This window comes from Sapajus apella, unplaced genomic scaffold (assembly GCF_009761245.1).
Source record: "Sapajus apella isolate SASKATOON/1434 unplaced genomic scaffold, GSC_monkey_1.0 scaffold53, whole genome shotgun sequence".
Lineage (NCBI taxonomy): Eukaryota > Metazoa > Chordata > Mammalia > Primates > Cebidae > Sapajus > Sapajus apella.
Genome location: NW_022436993.1, coordinates 6,073,384 through 6,090,667, shown reverse-complemented (window position 1 = coordinate 6,090,667; position 17,284 = coordinate 6,073,384). Strand labels below are relative to the sequence as shown.

At 36.0% G+C, this 17,284-nt stretch overlaps 1 protein-coding gene across 4 annotated transcripts in view; it reads left to right on the top strand.

Moving 5' to 3' along the window:
• The window catches only part of SPAG6 (sperm associated antigen 6), a 64,857-nt gene that overhangs the window by 26,169 nt on the left and 21,404 nt on the right, over positions 1–17,284 (top strand). For all 4 annotated transcript variants that reach the window (XM_032243893.1, XM_032243890.1, XM_032243892.1 and 1 more), the window contains 3 exons: positions 12,845–13,050; positions 13,909–14,082; positions 15,254–15,406. In XM_032243893.1, the coding sequence (XP_032099784.1) occupies positions 12,845–13,050; positions 13,909–14,082; positions 15,254–15,406 (533 nt within the window). The remainder of the gene's footprint in view (positions 1–12,844; positions 13,051–13,908; positions 14,083–15,253; positions 15,407–17,284) is intronic.

Sequence of the window (17,284 nt, the reverse complement as noted above, 5' to 3'; positions counted from 1 at the left end):
TATTAAAAAGCATATATAATGCATTGGGTGACTGAAAGCCTTGGCAGATACCTCTGTTTCTAATCTTTGTTGGCTGCTTTCCACCTGGGTGACTCTTCTTTCTCTTGTGGACCTGATTTCTGTCCAGCTCTGTGGCAGTTGGGAGATGAGCTTGCTGTGCCAGAGATGAGCCGTGCTTTCAGGGCTGGGCTAATGTGGACGTGGCAGAAACACTGAGTCTTAGCAATTTTCAAACGAATTAACTTTTATAAAACCCAAATATTAGTGACAAATATCAGAGATAAAGCTAAGGAATTTGAACTTTTTCTTAGAGGGAGAATGGATGTGGAGAAGGGACTAGAGACTGATAATTAAAAATTATTTTAAAGGCCCTGTAGACAGCCATCTTTACTCGCGCCTATAGATTTCAGTTGGTTTCTGTAACATCTTTTGCTTCTTTATCTTTATTTTCATACCCTTTTTCTATTGTAGGGGGTTGAGGAACACAAACATAGAGACAAATGAGGTATGTGGGATCACATATATTATGTATCACATCTGTTTTGACCCAAACACTTATTTTCACAAATATCTTTCTATTTTGTTAGGTGCTAGTGGAAAAAAGTATAAAGTGAAAATAAATATCCCTCTGTGTTCTTTAGGCATAGAGGCCAAATGTGCTAAACAAAAGAACATTTTAATTAATCATAACCTTATTTTACTTGGTAGTTACCTAATTTGTTGATTATTTTCAGGGTTCAGTTTGTGTGCTGGTAAAAAAAAAAACATGTTGTGATTTTTCTGTGTTTTCATTTCTTGTGATATTTTTAGTTGAGAACTCTTGGCTAATAAAATCTTCTGATTTTTTTTTTAACTTAGAATGTGGAGCAACAAAATATAATCATATAACCTTAGATTCCTAAGTTACTAAGGCCTCTAGCTTTTTATATGAGGCTAGCAATCCATTTATATAACAATGTCATCATCATGGTGATCAAATGTGCTTGAGCCATTTATGTCTGTGTTCCCATTTCTTTCTAACTGTATAAAGTAAAAGAAATTAAGACCTCACATGTGGGACTCTATAATCTAAAGGCAGAAAAATTAATACAGTAGACCATGAAGGTCATCTAGACAGCTAGACAAACATTGACACAATGTACAATACTGTATTAAAAAGCATATATAATGCATTGGGTGACTGTACATTAGATTAAATAAAAGATGAATTATAACTGAGCACAGTTTCACATGCTCAGTAATCCGAGTACTTTGGGAGGCTAAGGTGGGAAGATCACTTGAGCCCAGGAATTTGAGACCAGCCTGTGCAACATATTAAAACCCTGTCTGTCAAAAAAAAAAAAAAATTAAAAATTAGCTGGATGTGGTGACGTGCACCTGTGGTCCCAACTATTTGGGAGGCTGACATGGGAGGAGCACTTGAGCCCAGGAGGTTGAGGCTACAGTGATCTATGATTGTGTCACTGAACTCCAGCCTGGGCAACAGAGTGAGACCCTATCTCAAAAAAATAAATAAATAAAAAGATGAATTACGAGTTATATTTTTGTACAATGGCAAAAAAGGGGAATCTTTACTTTCTTAAGAACTTTGTTACATTCAGATAACAACTGAACAGACTTTGGCATAGAAATATAGGAGGAAGTGATACATGCAGTTGTAAGAGGAAGGAAAACTCTTTGCCCCACAAAATGCCGCCTCTACCTGATACCACCTGTAATTCTTTTAGTTTAAGTCTTTGTTTTTGGCTTTATGCAAATACTGGTGGGAGGAATGTCACTAAGTATATGTGTGCTGAGTGGTTAAAGAGAAGGATATTTTGTATACTGGCATTTTGGAAAGAAACCAGGTTTGAACAGTTGTTTCTTGAACAACATTGTTTCTTGAACTTAGTTTGTTTTCCAGTCACTAGTATATAAATTTGCCTAATACCTTTTTGATATTGAGGGTGGGGGAAACCCACTTTTATTTACATTTGAATTTCTAGAAGTATACAAAGCAAAATATACTTAACTGCAATTTGAAAGTTCTCCAGTTGAGCATTTCACAACTACAAGAGAGTTTGCTATTAGAAGCTCAGGACTTGGTTAGCATAAGAATTGTACTTTGAAATAAGACATGTTCATCATCTTATTTTGCCATAGATTTTTAAATCCATAGTTTACAGGAAAATAGGAACTGTATTTTCATCATGTTGGCGGACTGATTTTGCACCATTAGTTTTTGGAGCCTGGTTTGTTCTTATCAGGGTTTTAGATGAATGAACCAGTTTGCTCTAAAAGTGTGGAGTAAGTTAATTGCCTCAGAGGATTTTCCAAGATAGGACCTCTAGCATTTTTGGTGTCACTGTGCTATAACTAGCCATAGACCATTTCTTTATATCCCCTTTGATCTCATACTACCGTGTTACTGTATGGTGGCCTCTATTCACATGGAAGTTTTGCACACTTGAACTGAAGTTAGTGCACTTTGAGAAGCTAAATTTTTTATTTTATTGCCATTTAATTAATGTAAATTTAAAAAATGATAGTCATTAAAAAATTTTTAGATATAATTAAAGCAACTCAGGCATGTGAATCTACCTTTTCAACTGTAAACTTTTTGAAATCTAAATATTTATTGAGCATTTCTGATGAAAATTTCATAGCTGAATTGAGACATGCTATAATTATGTACAAAATACACACTGGATTCCAAGGTTTCATATGAAAAAATGTAAAAAATCTCACTAAATGTTTAAAATGTTGATTGTATGTTGAAATTATATTTTGGATGTATTGTGTTACAGTATATTAAAATTTATTTTCACCTATTTTTACTTTTAAAATGTGGCTAATTTTGAGTTTTAAATTATATTAAGTGACATTTCTATTGGCTAGGACATAAAATTACTGTGTCTATGCTTTGTAGATATTTGTTAAAAGGCAATGTGCTGGTAATGCTGTGGTCTTAAAAAGGCATATGAGATATTTTTGTTTATACATATATGTATACAAACATACATGTATACAAGTATACATATATGCATGTGTGTACATGTATGTTTACTTGCGTGTGTGTGTGACCTGTGATAGCCAGTCTCCCAGATCATATATCCTGGTTTTCACACCCTTGTTTAGTCTTCTCCTGCATTATACCGGGGCTGGTCAGTGTGGCCAGCAGAAGTCATGGTATGTCACTTTCTGAGAATAGGTTGTAAAAGATAAGAAGCCAGGCACAGTCGCTTATACCTATAGCCCCAGCACCTTGGGGGGCCAAGGTGGGAGGATTGCCTAAGGCCAGGAGTTTGAGACCAGCCTTGGTAAAGTAGTGAGATCTAATCTCTAAAACAACAAAAAACAAAAATTAGCTGAATGTAGTGGTATGCACCTACTTGGGAGGATGAGGTGGGTCACTTGAGCCCAGGAGTTTCAGGCTGCAGTGAGCTATGATTGTGCCACTGTACTCTGGCCTGGGCAACAGAGTGAGATCCCACCTCTGGAAAAAAAAATCAGAGCTTCCGTCTTGGATACTCTATCTTTCTTGGACCACTTGCCCTAAGGGAAGCTGGCTACCATGTCACGTGGACACTTTGGCACCCTATGGAAAGGTCCACATTGTGAAGAACTGAGATTTCTAGCAGCCAGCAAGAAACCAAGACTTCCCAGAAATGAGGGGATTGAGCTAGAAGCAGATCCTCCCCAAGGTGGGCCTTCAGGTCACTGTTGCAGCTGACAATTGGACAGCAACTTTGTGATTCTGAACCACAGCCACCCAGCTAAGCTGAGTTCCTGACCCACAGAAACTCTGAAATAGTAAGTGATGTTGTTTTAAGCTGCTCAGTTTCCGGTTGTTTGTTATATAACAATAGATAACTAATACATAATCTAAATGCAAAAGAGGTTTATTATACTATATAGTAGCCAACAACAAAACCAAACCAAACCAGAAATTAATTAAATGTCCTCAAGAGGGAAACTGGTTAAGTAAATGATGGCATATTTGCTCAGTGGGATATTAGGCAACTGTTAAAAATGTTGGGTTAGCTGAATCCTCAGGAATAAAAGTAGCCAGTGGAAGCCCATGAGGGGCTTCACAGAACCACTCAGGGGAGTCACACCAAGCACTGCTGACCAGGGACCACATTTATAAAAACAGGACATTAACGTTTTACCCTCCTAATGTTTCATTTTTATTTCCTCCTTCTGTTTCCTCTCTCCTCTACCTGTTCTTGTGGAGAATCCCATCATAGTACCTCTGGCCTTTTGCTGTCTAGCCATTTTCATCAGACTGTGTGCTACTTGAAGGCAGGGACTTCTTATCTAGCACTGGGCTGGAATAAAGAGTGAATACCACTGAAGTTTGAATAATAACCTATGTATTTTCCACGGTTTTTAAAACTGGTTTTCTCTTATTTATTTTAAAAATTATTTTGTATATTAATTAAAAGATTGTTAAATATTTAGTGGGTACAAGTACAGATCTCTCTCTCTTTTTTTTTTTAAACAGAGTCTGACTCTGTTGCCCAGGCTGTAGTGCAGTGGTGCAGTCTTAGCTCCTTGCAATCTCTGCTTCCTGAGTTCAAGTGATTCTCCTGCCTCAACTTCCCAAGTAGCTGGGATTGCAGATGTGTGCCACCATACCTGGCTAATTTTTGCAGTTTTAGTAGAGATGGGGTTTCACCATGTTGTCCAGGGTGGTCTTGAACTCCTGACCTCAGGTGATCCGCCCACTTTTCCCTCCCAAAGTTCTGGGATTACAGGAGCGAGCCACTGGGTCTGGCCACAAGTACAGATTTCTTAACATGCACATATTGCATAGTGGTGAAGTCTGGGCAGGTTTTTTTTTTTTTTTTTTTTTTTAAGCAAAATGCAAAATTATAGGTAGAGTGAAACTACAACTATGGTTGCAAATGCTATATAAAGCAGGTGGAAAACAAATGAAACAACTTCTAGATTCCAAAAGCATTACTTTGTAAAGATATAATTCCAGGTATTTTAGCTATTTTCTTCTTTACAAGGACACTGCAGACTCTCGCTGTTCAGCTTGGTCTCAGCTGTTAAAAGTCTAATGCTAAATTAGTGGTGGGGATGGGAGCTACAGTGACTTTGAATTTCCTCAGCCTATTGTTTTTCAAGACTATAACCAAGTCTTTTTTTTCCTCACTTTGTGTTTGTCTGGTCTACACTTCTTTAGTTTTTCTTTCCATGTTTTGAAGCTGTTTTTTACTTGAGTCCTCTGAGAGCTGCCTTTCTTCCCAGCTGATTGTAATTTCTTACTAAGGCCCTGTTAACTCCAGATCAATGGCTTATTTGACTCACTTGACTTTTTAAAGGAGCCAGAATTATTTCGGCTTTAAAGCAAATGTATGTATGTATGTTAACCCTTAAGCTCTCAAACACCAACCCGTGTGTTAGGGTTAAACTAATGGCTCTGATGACTGGGTGGAGGGAAGTGAGATGGAAATGATGAGAGTAGGAAAAATGACATTCTTTGTGTGTGGGAGAAATAAAAATCACACGAGACTTTTACATAGTAATATGCAAATTCTCTCTTCATGCTTTTCTCACTTCCACCTGCAATTGGAAATGTCAGTCTCTCAGCTGAGGATGATAGCTCTAGTGAGTCACTGTTGCCTATAGAGGGATGTTGTTTCGCAGATGTGTCGGTGTAGAACAAAGCTTTTTGTGGTAGCAGCCTCCGTGATGCCTACCTCCTCTTATTCACATTCTTGCGTAGTCCCCTCCCCCGTTGCACCAATGCACTATAGCAGAGGCAATGCTATGCCACGTCCAGACATTTCAGTCTTTTATAACCTTGGGTCTTCTCTTTTGAATCACTTTGGTCCTCTCTTTTGAATCACTCACTTTGGGGGAAGCCTCATCATGAGCAGCCTATGTAGAGGCCCATAGAGCATGAAACTGAAGATTCCCTTTAATCCTCCCGTGAGTGTGCCTGGACACACAACCTCAATTGACTGCAGCAGCAATTGACTTCTTGATTATAGCCTAGTGATAGGTCTTGGGCCTGAACCCGACAGCTGAGCCGCTCCTAGAATCTTAACCTGCAGAAACTATGAGATAATAAATGTTTGCTGTTTTAAGCTGCTAAATTCAGTGTGGTGTTACATAGCAGTAGACAACTAAACCAGTTGCAAACAACTGGGTTAGACCAAAACCTAAAGAGATTTTTCTATTTTTTTTTTTTTTTTTTTTTTTTTTGAGACAGGTCTTGCTGTGTTGCCCAGGATGAGTACAGCTCACTGCAGCCTCGACCTCCTGGGCTCAAGCAATCCTCCCACCTCAGCCTCCCGAGTAGCTGAGACTATAGGCATATGCCACCATGTCCAGCTAATTTTTTATTTTTTTGTAGAGACAGAGCCTTGCTATGTTTCCCAGGTTGGTCTTGAACTCCTGGATGCAAGCAGTCCTACCACCTTGGCCTCCCAAAGTGCTGGGACTACAGGAGTGAGGCACTGTGCTGGCCAACAGATTTCTTTTACTTTGGAAGTGCTAATACCAAAATCATACTGAAGTTACCAGTAAGTAGACAGCTTTGGTAATTGTAGCAACCTATTTGTTATAATTTCACCTAATCATGAGAAATTTGGTTGAATGGGATGAAGAATTATTATTAACAATATCATATAAGTGGCAGCCAATTTTTAATGTAGGTTTCTTGCTTTTTTATTTATTTATTTATTTATTTTTGAGACAGGGTCTTGCTCTTTTGCCTAGCCTGAAGTGCAGTGATGTGATCTTGGCTCATGGAAACTTCTGCCTCCAAGTAGCTGGAACTACAGGTGCTTGCCACCATGCCTGGCTAAATTTTGTATTTTTTGTAGAGACAGGGTTTTGCCCTGTTGCCCAAGCTGATTTTTAACTCCTGGCTTCAAGCTGTCTACCTACCTCAGCCTCCCAAAGTGCTACAATTACAGGCGTGAGCCACTGTACCCAGGCAAAATGTGGTTTTTTTTTTTTTTTTTTTAAACCTGCTTTATTTCAAAAAAGCTTTTGAAGTGATATAGCTGTATATTTTTATGGCAAAATCCAGCCCATCTTCAAACTGATAAATAGGGCCACCTAACTGCAAAGAGATGATTAATAATTTATGGCTTTCTTGTATTTTTCAGTGAAACAAAATTTAACCTTTGTAGGGCTTAGAAATAGTTAAAAGCAGTGTTTGAAAAAAACTAAAAAGCAAGAAAGTTTAAAGAGAGTTCCAGAGGAGTTTTTAATTAGTGTGCTGGATACATATATATTTTTTCTTCTTGGAAAACTTCCTCATTTTGAATTCTTTTTATGAGTCCTCATGATCACCTGTTTGCTCAAATTCTTCTGTCCCTCATCTCCATTATGAGCTGAAAAATTAGTTGAGTATCATAAGTTTAGAGTAATTCTTTTTGTGAATAAATTTTTAGGTTTTTATTGATTTCTTAGAATTCTCTGAATTTTCTTATATAATCAAAATAGTGGTTCTTCCTCTGTGACCCCAAACATGACTTCAAAAATTAAAAGTAGAAAGAACATCACCTTCCCATATGCAGAAAGCCCTCCACAGGCTGTTTTAGAGGGTGTAAGATTTAAGTCTGTGGTTGTAAAATGGTGGTTCAGGCTGTAGCAGGCCCACAGAGGGACGTGTTTTATTTGGCCAGCACTATGTTGTCTCACACAGTATTCTTTAAAAAAAAAAAAAAAAAGAGTTGCCAACACTTAAAAACCAGGCAATTACACATTAGAGAAAAAAAGGTCTGACCAATAGGCCTATATTCCTACATGGCAACACTGGCTGAAGCTAAGTAACTGCTGCCCGTTGTAGATGGTGCCTAGACTTTTGTACTTCAGTTCTGCTCTCCCACTCCCTGACCTTTTTTTTTTTTTTTTTTTTTTTTTCCTTCCAAACATCCTCTGGCTTCATTTATTTTACTTACTTTCCTGGGCCCTGTGGCCATTTGCATTGACCATTTCTGATTTAAACAGACAACTAGCCATGACATAATTGAGAGAGGCTGAAGTCACTGGGGCACTATTAAAGCAAGATCACTTTTGTCCAATTTGCCTAGTAACAGCCATACTAATGCTATGCTGAGGGGCATTCCTGTCGGCTCTCTTCCCTTCCAGTCAACATAGAGTCATTTCTAGTGTTCCATTCATGCAGCTTTAGATAGTACTAATATTATGAATGTTGTTGTTCTTAAATGTCCTCCTTCTAATTTATGTTCTCTTTCTGTTTTAAACTTAAACCTAATGTCATACTGAGGTTTTTTATTATTCTAAGTTGAAAATTTTGATCCACTTAAATTGTAACACTTCCCATGCCTGTTACTGACAGATCACTGCAAGTGTAGCCCTTAGTTAGGAAAACCAAACAAACAAACCAAAAACCCAGGTTCCAAAAACAGTGCAGAATGAAATTCTTAAGAAAATGCAACTGTGTGAGAAGCAAAGTCTTGTCACCCCAAGTTTTTACATGTTATTACTGATCAAAAAATTGTATGCACATAAGGCCCATAAATGTTGTTGGAAAGAATTATGGAAAAATTGAGAGAGGCAGAGAAGTGTGAAAAGATGATGCTCCCTCCTCCCATGTCACAGTCCCACAGAGGAGGCTGCCTCAGTTTTCCACGCAAAATGAGCTATTCCTAAGCCAAATAAAACCAGTTATTCCTTTACTAAAAACAGCTAATCATCAAATTTGGTAACTGTACATTTAGTTGTCTACATATGCAATAAAAAACTTTAATTATTATTTGTGAATAAGGAAGGTGCTATAGGATAATTTCTTCTGATAGTTTGCAGTTAAAAAAAAAGGTTAAAAGTAAATAACCCCTATCATTTAAAAAACGTAATATTTTAACTTTAGTAAGGGTATGAATTAAGGCAACAGGATAAGTGTGAAAAAGTAAATGAATATTATTTCTAGTATATGTTAGTAATTCTTTGAAGAAAAAAAATTACATACTCTTTTCATGTAATTTATTTAAAAAGAATAGTGATAGAGGCAGGATGAAATAGCCTGTTGGATATGTAATATGTATGATGTACATTATTTAGTTGTGCCTTGTTAAAGAAGAAATATATTCCACCATCTTTTAAAATAAGAAACTTTCTGCTATATTAAAAAATAAGCTAAAAATTTTATATTTGTCTTTCCTTTGTAATAATAATGTTTGTACAGTTAGGCCCAGCAGTAGCTACATTAGAGAGACAACCTTATATTTCTTTATTAAAAAATTCACATTGAAGAAAATTTGGTAAACAGAGAAAAAATATACCACCCATAGTACCATCAACCTAGTATAAATGCTGTTAGTATGTTGGTATAATATGTAGCCTTTTCTCTTTGCATTTTTAGACATAGTTATGACCTCTTTTTAATCTTGTTTGTTATATAACAATGTAGGCTATGTCACATGTTATTGTATAATAGAAGATATATGTTAAAAATTTTTTTAAAGATTTACCTAATATTTGAAATGAGGCAATGATATTTTCAGGGACTGAAGATAAATTTCTTGGCACACTGCTTTTTTTGGTCACCCTTTTATGAGCATCTAAGTCGGTACTTATCAATCTTCGATTTCATAAGTGTGATCACTGAACATCTAAAAACTCATTTCCACATTTGAGTTTGAAATTATCTTCATGAGAGTTCTCCTATGGGAAGTGATTTTTAGGTGTGCACAGTTTTGTATGTGTTTTGGTTGCTACTGCTTTTTTTTTTTTTTTTTGAGTAGAAAATACAGAAAAAAAGAAAAGAGGAAAAGGAAGTAAGTTTGGAAGTACTTCCTGAAATGACACTTCTGTATACATTTTCCCTGAACACTCCACAGACCTGATTTCTGGCTCTGCTCTGTCCTTGTAGTGGTCTGTTCATGTATTCACTCTGAGCAGGGTTTTCTAGCACAGAATAATGTTTTACTTTATTTCCCTTCCCCAAGATCTAGCCAAATGTGCAACAAGCACATAGTAAGCACTTAATGAACACTCAGTGAGTGAAGGAGAGAAAAGCTATGTAAAGACACCAAGCTTAAGAATTATATCAGGACGTTTTTAGCTGTAAGTTATAGAATGTAAATTACAAATGGCTTAAGCAATGAGGACATTTTTAAAATTCACATGACACAAAGTTCAGAGTAGGGGCAGTTCCAAAGCTGGTTTTACAGCTGAACAGTGTCTTGGAGTACCCAGATGTTTTTCATTTTTGTACTCAGCCATCCTCAGCATATTGGTGATTTCTTCTGTTAGAATTGCAAGATGGATGTAGGAGTTCCAGATGTTATTTGCAGACATGACCACGTCCAACAAAGAAGAGGCGATATTTTCTGCTGTGTATCTCAGTTTATTACAGAGCTTTCACAGTTGCTTCCAGCTGACTTCTGCTCAGGCCTAGGATTGGCTCACAAGCCTTTGCCCAAGCTGACAATGGCTATTGGGTAGACACCAACAGTGGCTGGCATGGAAACACCAGAGGAAACAATAATGGGAAAAAGAGTAGTGATAGAGGCAGAATGAAATAGCCTATTGGATGTGTAATATTTAGGGTCTACATTATTTAGGCCTATTGTATTCTTAGTTGTATATACACTCACTGATATTTAATATTATTATATGTTTGAAGCTAGGAGAACACTACTATTTCTAAGTAAAAAGTGTGCTACTCAAGAGCAGTAGAACCGTATACATTTGGGGATGTAAACTATATGAAATTGCAAGTACAAAATTGCTAGGCCCAGTTCATGTCCTTGGAAACTTCATTACCTTCATGACAAATCTTTTTCCACTGCCAGCCCCAGCCTTCCCCACATTTAACACTGCTACTGTGGAGAGAATAGGAAACAGCCTAGGATGAGATTGGGTAACAAGTTAGAAGAACACAATTTGCTTTCTTATTAACATTATGTATTCTAAGGAAGAAGGATATTGCATTCAAGAATTACTCAAGGAACAGGTCAAATGAATTGGAGTTATAAAGACAGATAATAGATTTTTTTTTTAAAAGTATCTTGAGTTTTTGTTAATAATACTTTTAAACAGTTGTAGTTTGCTACATATTCTTTACCCTTAGAAACTGGATATAAAAGTGAAAATACATGAGTAAATGAACTAATACTTACACTTTCTCAAAATAAAATATTCAGCCATATATATATTTTTTCTTTTCCAGGTGTGCTTAAATAGGTACATATAAATTATTACTATATGACACCTGTATAATTTGGATTGAGTCAGATTCTTAAGTAGCATGTTAATAATTATCATAAAATATGAGATTTTATTTAGAAAGTACATGTAATATAACATTTTATACTTTTTTTCCCATTTCCTTTAGATGGGTGTGGGGGTGTTTGGGGGAAGAGAAACAGTGATCACCTGTGTCACCTGCTGTCTTCATGGTCTTCAGTCTATTGCAGTAGCATCCCAGAGGCTGTTTCTGAGGAACCTGTTATATTTCCAGATTGATACTGCAGTCTTTTGGCTATTGTCTTCTTTTCAAAAAACAAGACAAAACATACTCCCCTCATCTACCTCGGGTTCTTGAGATTACATGAGAACTTCCCATAGTATACCATATTGTACACCAAATTTTAAAAATTGAAACATACCTTTGCTAATGAATGTAGTGTTAATTTGCAGAAGTGTGTCATTGGCACCGAGTTGAATGAGCCTGTCACTTAATAGCCTTCCATTAATACTTGCTTAATGAAAGAATGAATGAATTGTTTGTACAATATTGAGACTTCTAAGATAATTATGATAATTTAAGGAAAGTAAATATTGGACACTGTCCTATATTTGCTAATGTTTTCTTTTAGAAGATGTGATATTACTAATACTTTGAAAAATCAAACATGGTATTATCTTCAAATTAAAGACTTTAAGTGATATGATAAATAGAGGTCTTAGCTTGACAGTTAAGATATCTATATATAACTAAGGCACTACACATCTGGGAAAATAAGAACATAATTTGAAAGGAAGAGATTGCAGAAATGGGTGTCTGTAATTCAGTAAGAGGGGCCGTGAATACAATGTGAGTAGAATCTGTAACTGTGTGTAGTGCTTTATGCTTCTCAAAAGGCAGTTTTTCCATAGATATCATATGGGTCTGCTTGCCTGTCTCTCATTATCTGTAATTTAAAATGTGCTATTTTTGTAGCTCTTATTCTTGGACATACAAGTAAATCAACACGTGTATTCAAAAGATATATACTTGATTTCTGACATGAGTTAGATAAATTTACATTAACATTTATATATAGAAGTATATTGATCAGTAGTAGATCTCATTTTTGAAAGTATTTTTATATAAACAATCAAAAGGCAGCTTTCTATTTTGTATAAGTTTTTAAAAAAATCTTTTAAAAGTACTACAAAATAAAATGAATTTAAAAATCAACATTATTGGCACAAGATTCATGTTAATGTTTACTCATGTAAATAGCACAAAATACTGCCTAATTAGTGTGGTTGGTAAATTTTTGGTACTTTAATTTTCTCTGTTATTGTAAACCATGCACAAAATGCTTGTCTATTGAGAAGTGCAGAATTGTCAGAGCTTAAACAGCTGACATCTGCTTACTCTCTTAAAAAAAAAAAAAAAAAAAAAAGAATAACAAGCCATTTCAGCCTAATCTACCTCAAATGTGTTCATGTAAATGGAGGTCCATCTATTGACCTGTATTCTTTTCAGCTCAGGATTGGTCCACATGGTTTATGAAACCAGGAAGCCTGATTTGAAATGCAGATGTCGAGAGAGTGAAGTACACCCTCCCCTTTTTTCTTTGCTGTATCTGTCAGGGTGAAAAATGGCTTGCACAAGGGTCAGTCACCCATACTCACTTAATTACTTTTCTTGGACCCACAGAACTGTCACAAGCTGTGGTGGATGCGGGAGCTGTTCCTCTTTTAGTACTCTGTATCCAGGAGCCAGAAATTGCTTTGAAAAGGATTGCTGCTTCCGCCCTCAGTGATATAGCAAAGCATTCTCCAGAGTTAGCACAGACAGTAGTGGATGCAGGAGCTGTTGCTCACTTAGCCCAGATGATCCTGAACCCTGATGCTAAATTGAAGGTATTTCAAAATAAGTTTGAAAAACACATCAACCTTCTCATAATGTAAGAGAATGAAAATGTGAACATATGAATATTTTGTATCTAAAAATAATTAGTAAATTATCTGAAGATAGATATGAATATATTATGTATTTTGTCTCAATATGTGAAAATAGTACTGTAAGATTAGATAACAAAGATGTGACTGGGGAAACTGTGTACAGTGTTGAAGACAAGAAGTAACATCAGTGTTAACATTAATAATTAAAACACAGAATCACATAATCATCAAATCTCTGGTTTGGAAAAGACCTAAAGATTTTTTAATCCACCACTATAATATTGTTTCTTACGGAAATTGCCATATTTATGTTAGCTTTTTTTATAGCTTTCTAAAATCTGATTTTTAGTTAACAGTCACCAATTATACTTTTATGTTCTAATATTTATATCCTATAATGTTTTAAAATTGTTAGTTACCTAAGCAATAGAAAGTTCTTTGAAATGGTATCATTTGAGCATCATGTCAAAGATATTGTTCTGCTTGATGATTTTTGTACTAAATGATCATATGTCTCATAAATTAGCAACCTTAGTACTGCATAATTAAGAAATGATATTCATCCAGAGGTCATGTTATTTAATTAACTACAATAGAGTTTTAAAATATTGAGAACTAATTTGGAAATTAGGAAATTTTAAAAACTTGAATATAAGACTACAGTGTGAATGTCTCAAAACTCAGAAATCTTAGGTTGTGTTAGGTATGTACATTTTTTTCCTTTTATAAAGGAATTTGAATATATACAAAACTGTTTACATCTGAACTCTGTAATGGATGTTAAATAGTGTTTTGTTTTGTTTTTTTGTTTCACAGCATCAGGTCCTTTCAGCTCTCAGTCAGGTTGCGAAACATTCCGTGGATCTGGCAGAAATGGTTGTTGAAGCAGAGATTTTTCCAGTTGTACTTACCTGTCTGAAGGACAAGGATGAATACGTGAAGAAAAATGCTTGTACTTTAATTAGAGAGATCGCAAAACATACACCCGAGGTGAAAAGAAACTTCAAGACACAGTAACATGTAGCAGTTAGTTTTAGTTTTTAAATAAAACATGAATTTGTTTATACGGCCTAAGGGTTGTGACACATGATCTAGTTTGGTCAGGATTTCTTGTCTTCTGCACTTGCTGATGTTTTGGACTGGGTAGTTCTTTGTTGTGGGGAGCTGGGCCAGCACATTGTAGGATGGATATTTAGCAGCATCCATGGCCTCTCCCACTAGATGCCAAAAGTACCCTTCCCCCACAAGTAGTGACAATCAAAAATGTCTCCATACTTTGCCATATGTTCCCCAGGGAGCAAAACTGCCGCCAGTTGAGAACACTGGGTTATGTTAGCAGAGTTTGAGCTTGAAATCTCAGTTCCTAGTCATTTCCAGCTTTCCATTTCTAGATTGTAAGGACTATGGAACTTTGCCATCCTTACCATTTTATGTCAACTGGGAGTAATAAGAACACTCTTGTAGCTCCAGGATGGGAGAAATCACAAAGGTCCCTTGGCCTACTGTGACCACTCCAATAGCTGCTCTTACATGGTGATTTCCTGCTCTGAGTTCTTAGATGGGAAAGAAATAGAGACAACGCAAACCTGTGTTGATTCTGAAGTATCTTTTTTCTGTGTATGTTTTGACTAGTCAGTTTTCATTTCATTAAACTTTAAAGTCCTCATTCTTTATTTCATCTAACATCTTTATTTGGTTGAGATTTTTCAAAATTGAAGTGCACTCAGCTAGTAATCATTACTGGGGGAACAATTAGGTTAGAATATTTCAAGTCTGACATTGTCTTTCAGCATTCAGTGATTCATCTGCTTCATACTTACCCATTGTGATTGGGGGTTTCGGTAGTAGTTATGAACTAGCCCTAGGCTTAGTGTCTAGGTGAGGAATTTTGACATCCATTATAACAGGGATAAAAGTTGTGCCATCCATGCATGAAAAATTGAACCACAGAATAAAGCTCCTCACAGAGAGTATGTTTGTGCATTTGAACTAGCAGTATGATTGTACTTGCATATTTGTTTAATAAATATAATGATTTCACTAAATGATATTTCCATTTCACCAGTTGTTTTTAGTTTCCACATAGAGTGTAACAATATTAAACTATATTTAAAGACCATCATAGGGTCCTGGTGATCTAACTCTTGTTCCCATCTCTTAGCTTTCACAGCTGGTAGTTAACGCAGGAGGGGCTGCTGCTGTGATTGACTGTATTGGCTCCTGCAAAGGGAACACACGGCTGCCTGGCATCATGATGCTTGGTTACGTAGCAGCTCATTCTGAGAACCTAGCAATGGCGGTCATCATTTCTAAGGTTTGTTCTTGCTTCATTTTCTTCTAGTTACAGTAAGAAATTCTAAGAATTACAGATTAATGTTCTCCCACAGAATACAAAATATAACTGACTGGAGCAAAAAAATTACCTGAAAAATTTTTGATTATTTCAATGCTTATTAGCAAGTTTCCCAAAGCAATCCTTAAAGTAAGGGTTAGGTTATGGGAAGTTTAAAGTTTTACTCAGTGTTTCTTATCAACAAAATATCAACTATTTTGAGCATAGTATTATCTGTATTTAAATATTTTTTCTTTGTATCTTGAAGGTTTAATTGTACATATCTACAACATGTGAAGCTTACTTTTGTTAGAAACACCTATTTGTAAATGTCATGCCCAGTAGTCATTTTCAGTATACCCCTCCCTTCCTGTGACTTGAGTAGGAGATGACAATGGCTAAGACATCCCTTTTTATTCACTTTCTCTCCTTCAGCTTTTATGAACTATTTCTCTTCTTAGATTTAGGCAATTCAGAGTACATGTCAGAAAGCAGTGTTTTTGTTTCCTTGCTCTAGGGGTTTTGCTTTATCTCAATTGACAACTTTGTAAGAACCCTTAATCTAATACAGCCCTGGCACATAGTAGGTGCTCACAAAATATATGCTAATGAATAAATATTGGTCTCTGGATGAGTGCTTCAAAGCCTGTATGCTTACAGTATGTGTGGTGACCCTCTAGGGTATAGGTTCCTTATCAGCATAGAAAACCTGCTGCTGTATGTTAAACAGAAATATGGATTATTTTTATCCCCTACTAATCCTCAGAATAAAAAGGGGCCTCAGATCTTTATTTTCTACTTATTTCATGATAATTCTCTGCTTTACTCCCTTTTATCCTGCTCTTTACCTTTTGTTCTTCTATTACCAGAGACTGTGATAGTGACTAGAGCAATAGTGGTGCTTTCTGAAGGGTCAAGGTAAGGATGTTACCAGGATTTTGATCCTTGGTTCTTTTTTGGTTAGGCATGAAGCTTATGCATGGGAAGAATGATGAAAGAAGAAGCAGTTGCATTTGCTTCCCATATGTCTTCCTGAAACTAACCAGGAAGCTCTCCCCATATTTGGTCCAAGGTTGCTGCTGGCCACTCCCACCTGCTTTGTTTTTCAGATAATTAGAGATCAAGGTGTTGCTTGCTGAAACTCCTGCAGTTTCAGGCAAGCCACATAGTATGGTAGAACTCTCTCCTTTTCCTGTGTAGTACTATAAAGACTAACAATAATACCTTACATTTAAATAGTAATTTTAAAGCAAATTTGTATTCCTTATCATATTTGTTGTTCATTACAACTGAGGCCAACAAGTCAGAGCTTTGGGGATGGGGTGGAGGCACTGTCTCCTTTTCCCCCTACTTCTTCAGTCTTTTTACATCCTTGACATGTGGGCTTTCTGGAAAGTTGCTTCATTCTGGAGACAGGTCTGACCTTTAATATTGGCAGACATACATTTTTTGTTGTAGGAAAAAAGCCAATGAAGAAATACAGATGATCTCTTCAGGAAATTGGTCTTAATAACCAAATTAAAAGGCAAAGAATTAAAGCATATATGATGATTCTGGCCTTTGCTATGGCAGCATAACCATGTGATAGTTTTTTGTGGTACTAAATTTAAGATGATTACTCTAATCACAAATTAGTCAGAAAATTATACCTGTGCAGAATCTGGAATTAGAATTTGATTTTTTTTTAAATTGTTCCTTGGGTATACAAAATGTAATCTATTTGAGGCTTTTTAGTTAATTCCATTTTTATTATTTAGATAAAATTGAAGCCTAAGATGCAAAATGTGAGCATGTGCTATCTGTGTAACAAAAGTAATCATTGCTGTTTTGACATTCAATCATGTTAAAATGGACAAAACT